We start from the raw sequence: 19,116 nt of genomic DNA on the forward strand, positions 1-19,116 counted from the left end.
AAACCACGCAGGCACAAAGGCAGACCCACCCATCTTCTGCCTAGGGCTATTATGTTTTCCTTCTAGGAGTGCTAATGTATGGTTTTTAATGATAAATACTTGACACCTTCTTCTAGTGAATTTGATATAGGCATCTTTCAAGAAGCAGGATAATAGATTAGAAGAACCTTTGGTTTAATCAGCACCAGGTTTCTTTTCCTTCAAAGCCCCCCTTCCTCATCTACAAGGGTGGTCTTCTCCACAATGGAAACAATGCTGTGCCAAGTTATTACATAGTTATAATTTTTTTCAAGTGGCTTTAGAGAGCAGATGTTCCCATGCAAGCATCAGAGCTCTTGCTCTGTGGATGTCTGCAGCACAAACCAAAGACTGAATCTCATCCAGCTATCACTCAAGCAAAACTCCCACTGAGCTGACCAAGATGAGGGTTTGGCCCTCTGACCGTGACAGTCTGCGCAGCTCCTGTCCCGTCGTGTGGCCAGCAGGGAGTACACACGTATGTTAGTATTCATGATATATTATTTGGGCTGCCTGAATGCAAAATCCCAGGTATAATCCTTGGGGGGAATTTTTTCTTTTCTTTCTGGAAGAAACTATGGCAAATTTTCTTCTCTTATAATGGACAAATCCTTAAATATTATGAGTTCATCTTAACTTTTCAGGATTCAGTGGCTTATCCAAAGTTTATCCAAAACCCCCACATTTTAGAAGGGGTCAAGAAGTCTCATCAAAACTTAATTTTAGGAGGGTTTCAGGATTTCATGATTTCCTGTTTTTCCTGAACCAAAATCAGTTAGATACACACAAGATATAACAAGTATTTTAAAGGTGAGGAAATGTATCACTAAATTTTAGTAGGTGGGAACATGATGCCCAGGGAAGTGAAAAAAATTCTACCTAGTATTACTCATATATTAGCGGCAGAATCCTCACCTGCTCTACTCAGCTTCCCCTTGTGAGAAAAAACAGCCTCTCCACAGGAATTTCAGACCTTCTTCCATATCCATCTCTTTTTGGGAACCAGAATGTGCAGACACTGTATAATTTTTAAATATGTATTTTTACCAGATTATGCAAATACTTCAGAGTACATTCAAAAGCCTTATAAAAGGTGGCTAGACCTATGGACACAGGTCAGAGGATGCCACTGCTTTAGGTGAACCTGCTCATTCCCAGAAATTTCGCTTTTTTTGGTCCTTCCTTCTGTTTTTCTGAGAGACCCTGTATTAGTATTAGTGCTAAAGTGCTGCTGTTATGTTTTCACACATTTCCAGTCATTTTATTTCCCTGTCTTTAGTTTTGTGGGTGGTTTTTTTGGTGCCATGAATTGATTTTTTTCCCAACAGAATCATAAATAAGTGCTCATGTTCAAAACTCTCATGAAGATCCATACCAGAGAGCTTACAAAACTCTTGAGAAAGTAGAGAATAAGTTCTTGATCATACTCTATTAGCTGAATAATGTCAATAATTCATGTCCTTGCAGATGCCTACAAGACTGAACATTTGTATCATTTTAAAGTACTCACAAAGAAATGTACTGAAGGCTACATGGCTTTCTTGTGTAACGTTTCAAGTACTCTCATGGGAATCAAAAGCCAAGGAAACCAAATAGTTGGGATATTTGTAAGGTCAAGAAAAGTTAGAACTAGTGTTCACAGTTCAAAACTGGCATTTGACATGCTCGGCGTTCTTATTTTTCCTAATGCAATTCAAATTCCCCTCCCTGTGAGTTGTTTATATTCATAGGAAAGATGTCTCATGCTAAGAATTATTTTCTTGTATTTTATTCTCTTTGGTTTGTGATGATTCATTGGTTCCTGAAATTCTCTAGCAGGAAGGCAATCCCCACTCACACCAACGAATCCCAATGACTCAGATGGGACTCAGAGAAGCAGCAGTTGCAAAATAAGATATATTTGTTCAAACACATGGGCCAAGACACAATACAGAGAAGCAGGACCAAAATTTCTCATTCACAACGCTATAAATAAAATTTGTGATTGTTTGCCAGATAAAGACTTCATGGGGAATGATGTCTTGTCAGAGATCCTAGGAAACCTGCTGTTTACAAATTTAAGACAGTTAGTGATTTTTTAGCAAAGCAAGAGATTTCTTGGTCTGCTTGAAATGAACTGGTTTCCAGCAAGGCAAGAGGCTTAGCTAAGGGCTTAGCAATATGGAATATTTTCTTTAAAGAAAAACTGTAATTATAAAAAAGGTAAAGAGATTTTGGATTATAAAACCTTTTAACAGTTTATTTCCTATTACTAATTTCTTAAAATATATATATAAAAATGAGGATCTGACTAAATGAATCAGGACGCCAATTGATAAATGTCTGTCCTTGTAAACAAATAAATAATTATTTACAATCTTTGGCAAAACAAAATGAAATTTCATCAGTCTCACTCTCTCACACACACTTGCAAGGAAAAAAAAAGAAAAAGAAATTTTAAAAACCCATCATAAATAATTTACATAGAATAGGAAAATTATGATACAGTCCAAATATTAACATCTTCATCCCTAAACTGATGTCTCTGTCTGACAAAACATAAACCCTACACAGTCACTACTCATTATATTTAATGAAGTCATCCTCCCTTCCACTTGGAAACTGGGGATGCCATTTGAAACACCAAAAAGAAACTGAAATATTTAAAACCTCATGAAGAGGATTTGTGAAAACAACAAAAAATCCAAAAGAAAAACCAGCAACAGAACAGACTGAAATAAAATAGAAAAATATTTGATAATATGAATACTATAAAATGTGCAATAAAGCCAGCAACTGTTGATTCCTTTCTAATGAATGTAGCCACAAAATCTATTTCAAAGGAGAAAAAGTTGATTCAACATTTAGCTCACTGTGCCCTAGAAGGCGGCAGAGGTACTGTATTCTTCCATCAGGTATCGCATCTATGAATAAAATTACACCAGCCTGTGTTCTTTTTGTGAACATACTCATACATCTTAAACAAAACAAAAATGTTAAACATGTCTATACTATTGTTTATCTGAGTAACTGTTGTATCTGTTTAGAATAAACACTGGTACCCCTTCAGCATTATTTAAGAAGTTCTATATACAGCAGACATAGGTAACAATATAAAAATATTAAAATTAGGATATATATTAAGGTTCCATTTGTAAATTCCTTATTATTATTATTCATTTAACTTTAAAGTATACATGACTAAAACCCATGGAACTATACTTAAGTGTAGGCCATGCTTTGACAATATCTAAATATTGTGATATGCTTTCAAAATTAGCTTTAAAATACCATTATTTGTGAATGTATTATTGATGGATTATAGGTTTTAAAATCAATTATCAGAGAAGGTAGCTTGGTGTGATAATCACAATAATTACTAACAAAATATTTATAAATGGAACCTTAAATTCATATGTTACCAAATTAAGTAATGGCAGCATTGCCACATTTTCAAAAACCCACATCAGGATTCAGGATGTCAAAGTGCTTTTTGCAGCAGAGGTGGAAAAGTGGTTCAGGTTCATTTTGCTCCACATAGTCACGGTATATTCTTTATTACAAGGCAATGCAGAATATGATGAAAACAGGGCAACTGGAAATAATTTTTTGGAAGTCAGACAATAGTGATAGCTTCAGATGTTTAAATGAATCACTCTTCCCTTTCTCCCACATGAGAGTTTCTAGTTCAATTCTGTTTGGCATAAATAAAGCCCCTACTAAAGAACGCTTTAGGTTGGAAATTTGACACTTTTACCAATAATAATTTTAAAGAGTGTTACTAAGAGCATCCTTATCAACTAAGCACCTTTCTGAATCAAGCAATGTTTAACATTGATCTTTAATAGCTAAAGTAATTTTCACTGTTGGTATGGCCCTCCATTACTCTGCTAAAATTAGACCCAGAAGCTCTGTGTTACTGAAGTCCAGCCTTGATCAGAGCTAGGAAGTGTCAACCATGCACCCAAAAAATAAAGACACATTTTTCCTCACTTAAACATAACAACTGACAATCATCATCCCCCCTCTTTTTCTCCATATATATAAATACATTAAGTAATTACATTTTTATATGTAAACGTCATTCTTTAAAAAAGACAAGTAAACAAACAAGCACGTTTTGCTAAGTTTTCACTCTGCAAAAGTGTTGTAATGTATCAATCTGCTTTTGCTTCAGTGGTGGGTCCGACGTTCACGTTTAGGTTTCATTGGTCCTGGCTGTGAGAAGGCACTTGGTTGGAAGGGTGGCTGAAGCACTCCTGGCAGCTGGGAGGGTCCTGGAGAGTGGAGCATGAGGAGAGAGGACAGGAGGCACACAAAAACAGAAACTGGGAGTACCAGGGTGTACTGAGGTGTCTGGGTTGCATAGCATCTACAGTACTTTGCTGGTAATGCAGCAACCACTGCTCAAGCATCTGAAAGAAATGGGAAAAATATATTAATTGTGACTGGGGGCTTTTTGGTTAGGAAGTCAATCAAAAAAGAACTCCACCATGATACACTTAAGAGATGCAGCACAACACTTTCTGTTCTTCATTTTCCTACAAATGGGAGGACATTTAGATAAAACCACATGTGCCTACATAGAGAAAGAGACAAGCATGTGTATGTGCAGCTATGTATCTAGCTGCACAAAATAATACAAGAAAACCTGGAAAAGCATTATCTGTATTTCAAAACATTTCAGACAAGGCATTTCAGACAGACATGCTCATTAAAGATATCTGCTCTCTTTTCTATGCCTCTTGAAAGAGGGGTGATCCAGAAGTATCTTTCTGCCTGCAGGTCATACTGAAATAGCCTACAGAGGACAGCAGATATATAGAGAGAATTCTAAGCAAGTCTTTCTCAGAAATTTCTACCTCATTTTTTCCAGGGGAATAGTATTAAACATCTGGGGTTTATTATTCAAATTGAGATTATTCTAGGGGCAAGGGGCATTCATGGCATTTCACCAAAGGTCTTTGCCACGCTATGATATGACAGATTGTTTTTCATTTACAGGATACTTTTCATTTAGGTACTAAATTATGAAAGGCTTAAGCATTTTCCAGACATTTTTTCTAACTAACCTCTGCATTCATACTTGAGGTCAGAGAAATAGACCATCTCTTGAGAGAAGACAAAAAGACCTAATCGTCCACCAGCAAAAGTTGTATCATAGATTGGTCCAGAATCCACCATGACTTGCTTCCCTTCATAAACCAGAACTCTGTAAAGAGGAACATAAATTAAACAAAGAGGATAATACAGTATCCAGTGTAAGAGCTGGTAACAGTCTGTAAAACCTGGAACAGAATTAATTTTATCAAGGCACCAGAAAACCCAACCTCATTGTAGGGATCGGTTCTCATCTCTATCTCACACCCACGTGGCTGGCAGCCATAACACATTAATCAGAAGCTGTGGGACTGCTCCTTTAGTGTTTTCATGCACACCATCTGCAAAAGATTTCCCAGTTCTTTATTTAGAACAGTCATGTCTCCTGGAATGAACTATGTCATGTACTAGCATTCACTGATAAGCCCCTGTCCCAGTGAACTCAGGGGTTAGCACACGGCCTTCCTCGTCACATCACTGTCTTTGCAGCTGTGTGAACAGCTGATTTATTTATCTTTAGGTGCAAGGTCAGCATGCGAAATTGGAAGAACCATCCCTTTAGATTCAAACAAAGCATTAAATGGAGACATGCTGAAACTCAATTTCAAGCATTTTAAGAGCTTAATGAAAGCTGGAAGGACTTGGACACAAAAAGCTAGACTAATCATAAATTGGAAAAGGAGAACTTGGTTTTTTTGGGTTTTTTTTAGTCTTCCAGGCATCGACCCTGGAGACAAAAGACCTCGAAAGTCAGCACTTCATTTTCTTTCTTTATCAGAGACTGCATTTCCACAAACTTGGATCCTCTGCTTCTCCTGGGAGACCTTGAGATAGTCTAGATTTTTAGGCTCTCAGTCTCCTTGGCCAAATGAGAAATTACTCTATAGTTTATTAATTAGACTAGCTTTTGGAGTCAGGGATTATTGTCCTGCTTCAACTGACAATACATTAGTTATACACAGCAAGATGGCTTCACATGAAGATGACAACACTTGAGCAGCTTCCTAGAACTCAGCAGTTAGGTAGGGGCAGATTTCTGTTTAGACAGAAATACATGTCCAGCACTTGTAATAAAGTGTTCTTTTCCCTGAAAAGTGCACAAAGACAATTATGGAACTGCTCCCTGAGATCAGTATTTAATGGATGTTGAAAAGAACAGTAAAAAAAATGACAGATTTTCATGTTCATGTAATCCTATTTAATATAATTCTCAAAATACCGAGAACGCAAAACATATGGAAAGAGTTTAATAGTTCATTCCACCCATCAAAAAATTACATAGCTCTTATCATGTTCATATGGAATTGATATTTCTGTACAAATAAATTGTTTCATGACTTCATTAGTGAAAAAAAAAATTAATTCATTTTCTATCAGAACACCCTAACATATGAAGGAATTTAACGCCCCAAGCCACAGAATTTGCCATGCTAGATTTATCTAATGTGACACCAGTGGTAACATCTTTTGTCTGACACTATGTAGATTCTGTAAAGGAAGTTACAGGTAACAGCAACATGAAGGAAAAAATAAAGTTTCTTTTTGACCTTTATCAGTCAATGCTTTGTACTGCAATACACTGAAGCATAAAGAAACTTCTGTCTTTACAAAAAACAGGTAACTTAGTCTATCCTAATTTGTCTACACTTTGTCTTTCACAGACAAATGAAAACCTCCTGCACATAAGCACAAGAAAGACCTTTGGAGGTAAGGTCTGACTCTACCCCATGAAAAATATCCTTTACAGTTCCAGTAGTTAGGAGAAGATAAAACTGACATGGGCAGTTAATACTCAGTCTTTGGAACATCAGCTAAACAGCTGGGCTATACAGAAAGTCATTTGCCACATCTCCCTGTGTGCATTACAGATGTGCTCATGGCCACCTCAGCAGTGTCTTGTGTAAGCCACTACGGGAGACAGGATGCTGAAGTAGACAGGCCCTTGGCCTACTTCCCTGAGGCAATGCTTATGTTTATAATTATTTTCATTCACTGAAATTCCTCAGGCTGGGGAGCAATCTCATGCTCTAATCTTGCTTTGAGTTTTGCTCAGGAATTTTTGGTCTCCTTACAGAAAAGCTATTGAGAAAGAGGCCTATTTTTTTTTTTTTAATTTAAGGGTATTTAGCTGATGTAAATATTGAACCATCCAGACTAAATTAAATACATCTGAAAAGAAGAGTAAATTATTCTGAAGATAATAAAATGTTCCCAAAATGTTGGATAAACTGTCACACAAGTAACAATTATCAGAAACAACAATGAAACTGGTAACAAAGCTTTTAAATCAACAGAGACAAAAGCATTGCTACTAGAAAATGTAGAGGTACAGAAATATTTCTTACTTTATTAATCCTGTTTTAGGCCTATGAATCAAGTGCCACCTGTAAGCAGTATAATCTTTCCAGCCAATGTTCTTGGGATCATGCCACAAAGTACGCACCTACAGCAGGAATACAAATGCTTTATTAGAAACACACCGTGTCCCAGTAACTCCACATCCACCACTGTAACTGCCAAAGCTTGTTTTCTGCAGAGTATGAAACTGAAAATAGTTTAACATTTGACTGTATCATCAAAAGACCTCTTTTATGGGGTGAAAGTAATGGAAATTTCTGTCTTAAACTGTTGATCAGTTATTCACCTGCAGTTTCATAGCTAGAGTCACTGAAGACGGTTACGGCATTGAACCTTGACTTCCCTTATGATGTCACAGAATTGGCCAAATTGGAAGAGACCCACAAGGATCATCAAATCCAACTCCTGCCCATGCAAAGGACCAGGAGTCAAAAGGACCACCATCATAAGTCACATCTTGTGTCCAAGAGTATTGTCCAAATGCTTTTGGAACGCTTTGGGTTTGCACATACACACAACCAGGCTGACAGAGCTGATGCTGAATGAATGCCTTCAGGGAGGGAGAGGAACTGCAGCTTGTACAGATGTTACTGCCTGTGGCTGCTACTTGAAAACTTCCTCTCAGTGACAGTCCTGTCAATTCCTATCCACAAGTGAAGCCCTACTAACCTAATTTCCAAAATGCACAAGGTTCTTCCATGCTTGGACCCTATTTGGAACTGCAGCAGTTTTTCTCTCTTTTTCCAATATCTTCTCTTTTTCTGTCACTGTACTCTAAACCATGTATAATTCAAACCAGCTGGAACACCAAAGAAGCAAGTGCCAATACAGAAGTAACAAAGGATTCGTGCATAACTGAGACATCTCTCTCATTTTCCTTTTGATCACACCTCATCTTACCTTTTATGATTGTCTTTAAAATACAATGCATGTGTTACTATTGACACTACTAATAAGGGAATTGAAGAAAAACTGATAAACAACTGCAAAAATTGAGGTGTGAGAGGGAATTATTTTTGAAAAATGTTTCTTATTTTTAAAATATTAGTCATGCACTGTTGGCCTAAAGTTTTAAATCTCTTACCTGTCCAGGGGTGTTTCCTGTGTGCCAGAGAGCATTTCGTAAGTGCTCACCAGTACCAGTTGTTGAATTCACTACTTTGAGTGACACACCAGAATAGCCGTAAGCCCTGGTGGGTTTGTCCTCCCAATAGGTCTGAGTGACCTGCTTCCACATCAGAACGTAAAACCGACTGCTGGACTGGTAGCCAAACACAAAGCCGGCATAGTCATCGTCACGGTCTGTGTTAACGTAGAACGTCCCGCTGAAGTCAACAGAGCTGAACTCATCGTAGCCTGGAGGAGGACAAGAGGGACAAACCACTGAGTTACAACGCTGGGTCCAGTTAAAAATTATTTCCAGTTACACACACCCAAGAGTCCCAGCTACAGCCTGAATTTTGGCAGGAGGCATAAATGGCATTTCCCAGTTTCCTCACCTGTAGAAGAGGAGGTGATTACACTTGCCTGCATGGAGGCTTCTGGAGAGAAATAAGTGGCTTACAAGGAGCATTGAAGACAGCAGGCACTATACTTACAATTTTTTTCAATTGAGTATTTTATGTATGTTATAGTCAGTGATGAGATGAATGGACAAAAAATGCAGACAGCATTGAGCTGTGTATACTTTGGGCATACACACTGCCTCCATCATTAGTCCAACGTTTCCAGCAGCAAAAAGGTGCATTTATGTACCCTTTTTCCAACCTTTTCTATCATTTTATCTACTTTTTTCCTCTTTCCTTATCACAGAATCACTTGTTAATTTTCCAAAGATGATTACATCTGATACTTACCTACAGCTATTCCAGGATCAGAGTTAGCAGTCTGCACCAGCTCCTTGCCTTGGTGGCGAATAACCCAGTTGGGATCAATCTGTGCTGTTCCCTTGGGGTCCAGAGGGACCATCTGGAACTTTCTGAAATCAGTTTCACTGATGGCATTGTTTTCAGGGCACACATCATAGATATCTGGAACATTGTCGTTGTCAAAGTCATCTTTGCAAATATCACCTCTGCCATCACCTGTAAGCAATGTGAATAAGCAGAGGCAATTGTTAGCAATTTATCTGGCCCCAGTTTATACACCACTTTGGAATCAGGGTGGGAAAAGTTGGAAGTTTGCTGTGTCGATGTAATTCACTAATGCTTGCATTACATTTTCAGTTTGATTTGTTCCAGATGTGGATACAATACCACATTTTAATTTGTGCTGTGCAAGTCAATTCAAAGAATAGCATTAAAATCTTAATCTTCCACACATCACTAAATATCATACACTACTAAATATTATATATTCTTGATCATACTAAACTATTTTTCAGACTCTTATCACTGTCTTAAGATTCCTTCTGCAACAACCCATCTAAGATGCCACAGATTGCAGATGTGTCACCTCTACACCAAAAGAAAGGGAGGAGAGTGTTGCAATAAAATATGCTTAGCCACTCTTTCACTTGTAGGTAACACAATTTGGCTTTTAAATAACATAGTGCTTCAGAAAATGCATGAGAAAAGAAGGCAGCACTGCATTCAACAGGACTAGCCTCAGAAGAATGAAAAAATTAAGTTTTGTTATATGGATTGCAGGAAGCTTTTTAGAGAACAAAAAAGTACAGCTCATCTATAGCTGTGCTTCTGCTCAACACTTTTACTACACTAAATATTTTTGAAAAGCTAAAAATTATTTCCTTTCTTAGTTTACCTATAATATTAATGGACACCAGGAGACATGACTTGCCTCAAATAGCAAGAAGTGAAAGGAGGCATCTATTAAAAAAACTCATGTCAATGACTCCATTATTCCATGGCATACAACAGCAAAAAGACCTGAAAATAATGTAGAAAAGCTTGACTAGACAAGCATAGAAACAAATTCCCAAATGGCTCCAACTTTTACAACAGAAACCGCTGGATCTTGCATTGGGTACTAATGCAAAACCAGTGCTGCCAACTAATTTGTTTCTATCCTCACATAGCAGAGCATCTGTTTTTTGGGGTTTTTCTCCCCAGTGTTTATGACTGCCCTAAGAACATGGGAATTAAAACCAACTCATTCAATGCTGACCTATTACTAGATGTTTCACAGCAAAATGGAAAGCTACATTACCATGACAAACCAACACAGCATTACCCAAGTATGGAGCTTTCAGACAGAAAGCAGAATGGGTTTTAGGCAACAGCCAAAAAGAAAAGAGTAATTAGAGAAAATTGAAACATCTAGTGTCTCAGGGCTCTCTGCAGCTCAGATATGTGGTAAAATGGTCCCATTTTCCACCCAGGATATCTGCCATAGACAACTCCAGACAGCTGTGTGTTCCTCCACCTGTTTGTCTTAGCACTCATTGGAAGAAAAGGGAAGTAATTTCCTATTTTGTTTCCTTTGCCAAATCAAGGGAGATAATTCACAGAAGAATCTAATTATTCACTAGAAGTCCAGCTGATGTTCATTTGGTAGTGAGTTGCTGCTGACAACATTCATTCCCTGTCAAGGGAAGTTAGAAAGTGTTTGTTTATCCAGTCACATCCAACAGCTCTCTCCAGGGCCTCCCCTTTATGTGCAATTTTTGGTTTTATTTACCCTTTTCCAAGATTTCTGTTGGACCTGCTGCTAATGACAGTGATGAGCTGGCTAAACTGATCAAATATATGCTTCTTCTGAATCATTAATCCCTACATCAATGTAGTTTCCTTTACAAGAACCAGGTAATGGATAACTTAAACTATCTCAGCTTGGGGTCACCCTTATTCTGGATTTATGAAATTAAGGGGCTATTCCAGGGACTACCAAATACAAAGATATCCTGGACAAATATTATGGGACTGAAAGGTCATGTAAATTAAGAGCTACTACTGACTACCAACCAGAAACTTCCTCCTGACAGCAGTTGTCTTACCAGGAAATCAGACAAGGCTCAGCATTTTATCTTTCTAAATGTACATAAAAACATATTGTGTAGGTAATAATTCTGCTTTCAATTTCTACAGCACAGCCATGGAACAGCTCCAGCAAGTTGTATAACTTGGAACAGAAATTGCTTACCTGCATTTATTGCAAGGGTCATTATTCTAAGCATATTTGGTGGTTTTTAAAGGATCATAAACATTTTCAAAATTACAATTGTAATTGTGAAACTATTTCATTATTTAAATAATGCCAAGCACAGAGAAGTATACTGTCTGAGGTGACCAAAAACATTTTACCAAAAAAAAAAAAAAAGGCTAATTACGTATCCATTTTTAAACTGCGGCATGTATATCATCAAGACATATTTAAAGCAGTCTGTAAAAAAATTTTTGAGAAAAGCTGCTCAGAAGTCAATTAAAAAAAAAACAATTGACTTAAAAAATCCTGAAGAAATAGTCTGTCTTTCAAAATAAAACCACAGTAAACCACTTTTTTTTCATTTTAATTTTCAGATGGAAAGTGAAACAGCTTACTTTTCATTTTTTAAGACATTAGTATTTCAAGCTACTTGAAATATTTTCTGACACTTTTAATATTTCAATTAAATGTGAAAATAAGAATATTAACAAAAAACATGGATTTTTTTTTGTTTTTTAAAAAATTTCTTAAAGGTTTTCTCCTGTAATTAAGTATGTGCATGTTTGAGCTCCTGTCAAAAACATTTCCTAATGCTCTAACCCTTGACCAAACTGAGCAGTTCAGTTCCATCTAACTCCTGGTGTCTCAAATGTCAAAAGCAGCTCGGTTTGATGTGAAGTCTCTCTTCACCAGATGTTAATACTCCAAGATCAAAATCAGACACTAAGAACTAAATGAAATTCATATGACCTTGCTCTTACCATCTGAGTCCTCCTGCTCAGGGTTGTATCTGAGGCGGCAGTTGTCCCTGTCATCTGGGACACCATCATTGTCATCATCAGGGTCACAGGCATCTCCTTTACCATCCTGATCATGGTCAGCTTGGTTAGCATTGGGGATGTAAGGGCAGTTATCCTGGTTGTTCTGGTGGCCATCTTCATCTATGTCCTCATTATTGTCACACTGGTCACCAACAAGGTCATTATCTGCATCAGTCTACCCCAAAAAAAGAATTGTACAGAGTAAGTTTATTATTTTTACTCAATACAGAAGTACAGCATGGTACTTAACTGCTCAACACTTCTCTTCAAGGGCTTCTGTAGTGACAAATATCACAATGACAACTGTGCTAAAACCACAAGCACGATCTCAAGCTAGTATGACAACTTAATTTTCTATCACTGGGTAAGATCTGGTCCCCAGATACTTGCAGGGCAGGGCTTTACTTGCAGATGGATTAAAGCAGTCATCACTGTACTTCCCTTTCATCTGATACAAAGGGATCTCACAATATGAGATGTAAAAATCTCATATTGTGAGCAATATGGACCCAACTTTTTAGCTGCTTAGTACAGGGACTGATAGCAATTGCTGTGGTCTTTTCTCTGCCCTTGTTTTGATGTTACCATTAAGGAAACAATTCATTTACCTGGTCTGGATTATGCATCAATGGACAATTATCACACTGATCACCAACTCCATCACCATCTGTATCACTCTGGTCTGTGTTGTAGACGTAAGGGCAATTATCTCTTTCATTAAAAATGTCTAGGGGAAAAAAACCCACCAAAATATTGAAAAAATCAAAATAGTACAAGATACAATGCAGACAGCCATAGACTGTAGGAATCACCAGTGAAGAAGCAAGGCTCTTAAGGGGCTCATAGGCTTTCTGATTGCTACAACATCATAGATACAAATAGTTAAAACTAATATTAGAAAAAAAATTATAGTATCAATTCCATTTTCTTATTACAACAAAATTTTCTGTATGTATTTACTGATGGAAAAATAAGGGCTGATTATGTCTTAAGAATTTAGGTTTTTTTAATTGAATAACAGGGAAAGGGGTGGGGTAGTTTTCTTTTAATAATTTGTTTTGGATTTTATTCCCCTACTCTAAGAAATGGCATAGAATGCACAGCTACATCAGGTTCAAACTTCTGAACTTTTGTATAGAAACAACTGTATTAATATTCAGCTGCCTCACCAGTAAATAACTTAATTTTACCAGAACATGTGCATCATTAATTGTATAGTGTGCCAAATTTTCAAAAGAAACTGTTCCTCCTCAGGAAGCTTCATTATAAAGCCAACAATCTACTTCAAAATTATAAGATGAAAAGAAACAAACACATGTCGGCATATCTTTCTGGGAAAGATACAAGGACTCTTCCCTGTATTACATGGTCCCGTAAATTTGGATAATCTTTCAGCCAATAACATATGATTGGATTTTTCTTCAAATGCAGAACTACTACAAGCACTAGTATGAACCTGATGATCAGAAGGACCCTGATGGTCAGAAGAAGGATAGAATATCTTCAAAATGTTCAGAACCTAAAGTCTGATAAGCATTCAAATGTTTAAAACATTGAAGAAAACCCAAAGCTAGATTTCTTCAACTTTTAGTATTTCTGTCTCCCCACACATTTGAAATGCCACAGGGATATGATTTCTGAACAATATTTAAGTGGTTTTCCCCCATTCTTATTCTGATCAAAATGGGGTTATATAGGAATGTACTGGTGGAGGAAAAAAGCACATTATTTTAAGACATAGTAAAAAAATGTGTATTTGGATTACTGTGGATTTTGTATACTTATATATTCATAGAAAAGCAGATTACTTTACTATGGATATTGTCTTAACTGTGTGAATGTTCTGATGTTTTTTTCCCTCCCTAAAAGGAAAAGCAAAACTCAACAGAAGTGTCATATTAGACCCTGATTACTTTGGAACACAAATGAAGGAAAGATTTTTTTTTTTTTAAGATTACACTGATAAATAAGTGCTGTGATTTATTCTTTAGTAATATTAATTGTAGTCATTTAGGGACTGCATGGGCAACCATACTACTCAGGGCAGATGAACCTCAGCTATTTCTGTCTTGTCCAACACATTTTTGAGCTGCTAGACCCAATATTATTCCACATATAAAAGCAAGTAGCTGATCTTATTGGCCATAAAGCAAAGTGCACTTGTGGAACAGCACCTAGTTCTCAAAAGTGCAATCATACCATCTCCATCAATGTCCACAGCACATGAGTCACCCTCCCCATTGTTGTCTGTGTCAATCTGAGCAGGGTTGTGCACATAAGGGCAATTGTCACAGCGGTCACCAACTTCATCCTTGTCATAATCAAACTGGCGAGGGTTGAACAGAAGAGGGCAATTGTCCTAGTAAGAAAAAAAATAGGTTTCACAACGTAAATCACAACTCATGAGAGCATACTATGAAGTGGTAACTCCTGTTCATCTTGGACAGAATTCAAAAACCAAATATTAATCCACTATTTTTCCAATGGGCAAGCTGTACTGAAGGCCTTGGTGGTAACAAGATGGCCAGCCTGTACAAAACTGTCTGTTTTGTACAAGACATGTGAATTGTGCTCCTTATCTCACAGGGAGAGTAACAGGCATTTGAACTGGATCTGTACTCAGACACTTAAATAAAGCTGTATCACTGGTACATGTACTTAAAAAATCAGAACATGTTGCAAAATCAGGTCAACTTCTGCTGCATTTTATAACTTTCGAAAAACAAAAAAGAAACAACTAGAATTATTACTCAGACTTTTTTGGAACAAACTACTGTGGATATTTTCAAGTTTATATCACATATGTTGATTTTTTAATTTAAACAAGTAGTGAATTTTTATTGATTGTGTTCTATTGAACAAAATAATAAAATGTAAAAAGTTTTTTAAAAATGTTAAAATGAAATACACTCATTTGCCAAAAATCTTTTTACCTGAGACCTTTATATGGAATTTTGAAAATTTCCTATCATTTTAATTGAAAAGTCCGCCAGAAGAATAATTCTTGTATTTCACACATTCCCAAATTGCTCATGGACTTTTTCACATGCACAAGAAAGTACTTAGTGTGAAATGCAAAGAAGAAAGAAAGAAAATCAAAACAGTAAAAGTGAGGGCTACATCAGTGGCATGGAATCTGAAGGGAGGTCATAAGGAAAAAAATCTTTAAACTTCTTTTTTCTCTGCTAAATAAAAAAAACCCCACATTTAATAGGAAATAATTTTTTAGCACAATACTGTAAATTCCCCAGAAATACATTTCATATAACCAACGGCAACATATGGAGGCAAGTCAAAATCTTATGCTGTTCATAAAACTATTTCTAGCTTCAAAAACTACTCATACTAAATATGATTTCTTTATCAAATTATTTTTTGTTGGGTTTGGTGGTTTTTTTTAAGTTTTCCAAATAGAGACCAAATGAGCACAGCTCTTACCCAACTTTAACCATCTGAAGCTCTAGCGCATCTAGGTTGCCTCTGAAGGAAACAAAGAGGAACAGTAAAATTCTAATAACAATTCACTCATCCTAAACATGTTCTGAAAAGCCAGGGTGAAGCAAACTCTCAAAGTGCCTCTATCTTTTTGTTGATTGTACAGGGCAACAGTTTTAGACTAAGTGGCTATCTTTTAGACTCTGCAGGTAAATGAATTTGTCTTCTGGGTGGATCTGAAGGAAAGTATAAACCAGGCTAGGTATTTTCCTCCCATCATTTTCCTTTGACACTGGGTGTGTGTGTTTATCGTTGTTTCAGAAAAAAGTTACAATGAATAAAAATAACATCATATATATAATATTTACCAGCTTTTCAAATACAGTAGACTTGTTATTCTCCCATTACAATACAAAAAATCCAAAACTACTTTCCATTAAACTGTTTTCACATACATAAATGAACTCAAAACTGATACAGAGAACATAGTTCCTGGGGTTTCCCAGGCTGCTTTGCTCTGCACAGTACTACTCTCTTTTGACTGAACACAGCTTCACTCTGCACTACCCATCATTCAGGGAAGGAAGTGCAGAATAACTCAGTTGAAGCTCTGAACAATAAAGTTCACATCTATTGTAATGCTTTTCTAGGTCAAACACACTGCAGACAGATAGCTTACTTTGTCATCTTCGACACCATCATTGTCATCATCCTCATCACAGGCATCTCCTTTGCCATCTTTATCAAAGTCTTCTTGGCCAGAGTTAGGCAGAAGAGGGCAGTTATCCTGGCCAAAAGAAATAATCAATACATTATGCTTACATTATGACAGGATAACTTGCCTGGGCAGAAGAGTAGATATGGTACACCAGAGACTATAAAACCAGAGCAATCAGCAAAGTACTTTTGAAAGTGCCTGGCTTTTTATTGCCAATTCATTTGCTGCTTTCATGTTGTAAAGTAAGTGAAATGCAGCTGCAAATCATTTTATTTCCCAGCTGCTATCAGTGTGACATTTCTAGTAAACTTTAGAGGGAACTAGCAAAGAACAAACACACCACACGCACAGACATGCACTCTTACAATAACTTTTTGTAGACAATTTGTGAGATATGTTTGAAGATTACAGAAAAAATCACCAGGTTTTGTTGCCAGAAAAATAAAAAACCAAGCCAAGAGAAGGTCTTCAGAAACAGCTGTTCATATGGAAAGTTACTATACAGCAATGGAAAGTACTACACATCAGTGAAGGGGAACACTCTAAGAAAGGATTTTGAAAAAAGCGTCTTTATACTGTTCTGCAAAACAGTACCTTTGCACTCCCATGGCTTTAAAAATAAAAGTCAAACAGATCTCTTTATTTTGTAACACAGCTTTGTAAAGAATGATTATTTTATATAAACAATTCTTAAGTTACACTGAAAAATAAGTAAAATAGCATGCCAAACTTTTAATATGCATTTTTTTAAATACTAAAATCAGCTAAAATGGACTTCAACTCTACCACTTGCTATGAATAAATACAACTATGAAAATACACTCTGCTATTCTCATCTTTACTCACATTCCACATCTACCTCACCCAAAACTGAATCTGTCAAAAGAGTACACATACTCTAGAAAATTAATATCATAGTAAGGTGTTTTCAATCTCAGTGGTTCTAATAGTGCAGAAAATTTAAGAAAAAGAGTACTGGAAATATTGTGATAAATATCAAATCCCCAAAATTTTTATCAAATACCTGTGAAGAGTCTTGACTATCCACCTCAACACTGGCTACCAGTAATACAAAATATTTTTTAAAAATAAAAGAAAAGAGTCACAAAAGTAAGTTAATTTTCAATCATTATCAGCTCAAGGAAAGAAGTTTTTTAAAATCAAATTACTCAGCTAGGATATTTTGTAAAGAAGACAAGGGCCTGAAAATTTGTGGTATTATTAAGGGATTTTTTTGGCAGGTGGAGAGGTCCTCTTAATGAAGTACTTGTGTCTATTAGATCAACACATATTACACAAAGCATTAAACAACCTTTGGAAACAGGGTTTTTTCTGAATGGGTTCAGCATGTTGTGTTTAACCAAAACTAATGCTTTGTGTTACATCAAGAGTGAACATGTGCAAATTCTGATGACAGGAACTGAAAGAAATATATATGAAGTGCAACAGCTAAGTCGGCTGAATCTACAATGAACAGACATCAACTGAAGTGAGGAAGACCAACATTTGAGGCCCAAATTCCCATCCATATCTGAAACTCTTTGGCTGATAGAGCCCAGATTCACACAAGTGACTTATTCTCTCAAACAGCCTGATTTCAAACTTTCCTAGTCTCTTGGTCTGTATTTGTTTTAACCACTATAGTAGTCTAGAGTTCAGTCATTTTTGCATTTCTTTCATTTTTTTTTTTTCAGAAGTTGCTAGAACCTCAAGAAGATTTATAGGCAGATCACTTTAACACAGAGAAGGAGAAGGAAAAATGTTTCAGGTCTGTGAAAATTTTCTCAGAGAAAATCTTACCCTTACAGCCATGACTAATTAGCAAAACACTTGAGCTTCTGCCTAGTGGTCATATGCAGGTAATCCAGTGTTATCAGTGGCCCCATAGGTAGGTGTTTAAAACTGAATACCTGCACATGCCTTCTTCTCTGACAAAACTCCTCCATCCCAGGTGCTTAATTTGCTGCTGCAAACAGTGTATGCTCCTCTGTATTGTGTCTGTCATTCAGCCATCAGCAAGGCCACCAGGGATCATGCAGCCATCAGCAAGGCCACCACTTGGAACTAGGATCCAGGGAATTGCCTGTCAGGTGGTGCCTTCACCCCTCAGCTATTTGAGCCATTGTTAAACTGGTGGAACTTCCAGCCTGGTTTCCTACAGCATCAGGACAAGAGCTACAAGGAGGCTGCTCACCATTTTTGAGCAATTCCCACTGGAAGGAACCTCAGACCATGAAACCAAGAAGGACTTGGTGTGCTTCAGATGAGCACAGAAGCAGGTCCCAGGGAGCATATCTGGTGGACACAACCTACTAAACCTACATGCCACCATTTTTAGGCTCCCTGATGCTGATTCTTCTCAGAGGTGTAGTAATGTTCCATTGTACACTACAGCAGCACAGCAAGATTGAATAGGTAACATTTGCCATGTGTAGAGCCAATGGGGGCAGGCAGGTCAGGTGATTCCCCTTGAGAGGGTGAGAGTTGGGATTTCACATCTCTGAAGGGCAAGAGAGGCTGAATCTCTCATCCTGCTCCTGTGAGCCTTTGCAATAAGGAGAACACCTCTAATTAGTCACATTC

General features: G+C 37.0%; 1 protein-coding gene across 1 annotated transcript in view; it reads right to left on the reverse strand.

Moving 5' to 3' along the window:
• Window positions 1–2,582: 2,582 nt before the first annotated feature.
• Window positions 2,583–19,116, reverse strand: part of THBS2 (thrombospondin 2) — a 30,931-nt gene continuing 14,397 nt past the window's right edge. The window contains exons 13-21 of the mRNA XM_054279399.1: window positions 16,495–16,602; window positions 14,580–14,739; window positions 12,989–13,107; window positions 12,321–12,555; window positions 9,312–9,539; window positions 8,540–8,811; window positions 7,443–7,540; window positions 5,070–5,209; window positions 2,583–4,412 (exon numbers count right to left, since the gene is read on the reverse strand). Of these exons, the coding sequence (XP_054135374.1) occupies window positions 4,405–4,412; window positions 5,070–5,209; window positions 7,443–7,540; window positions 8,540–8,811; window positions 9,312–9,539; window positions 12,321–12,555; window positions 12,989–13,107; window positions 14,580–14,739; window positions 16,495–16,602 (1,368 nt within the window). The 3' untranslated portion in view covers window positions 2,583–4,404. The remainder of the gene's footprint in view (window positions 4,413–5,069; window positions 5,210–7,442; window positions 7,541–8,539; window positions 8,812–9,311; window positions 9,540–12,320; window positions 12,556–12,988; window positions 13,108–14,579; window positions 14,740–16,494; window positions 16,603–19,116) is intronic.

Source organism: Melozone crissalis, unplaced genomic scaffold, assembly GCF_028551555.1.
Source record: "Melozone crissalis strain CALT ecotype California unplaced genomic scaffold, PUWL_Pcris_2 ptg000027l_1, whole genome shotgun sequence".
In the NCBI taxonomy this organism is placed as follows: Eukaryota; Metazoa; Chordata; class Aves; order Passeriformes; family Passerellidae; genus Melozone; species Melozone crissalis.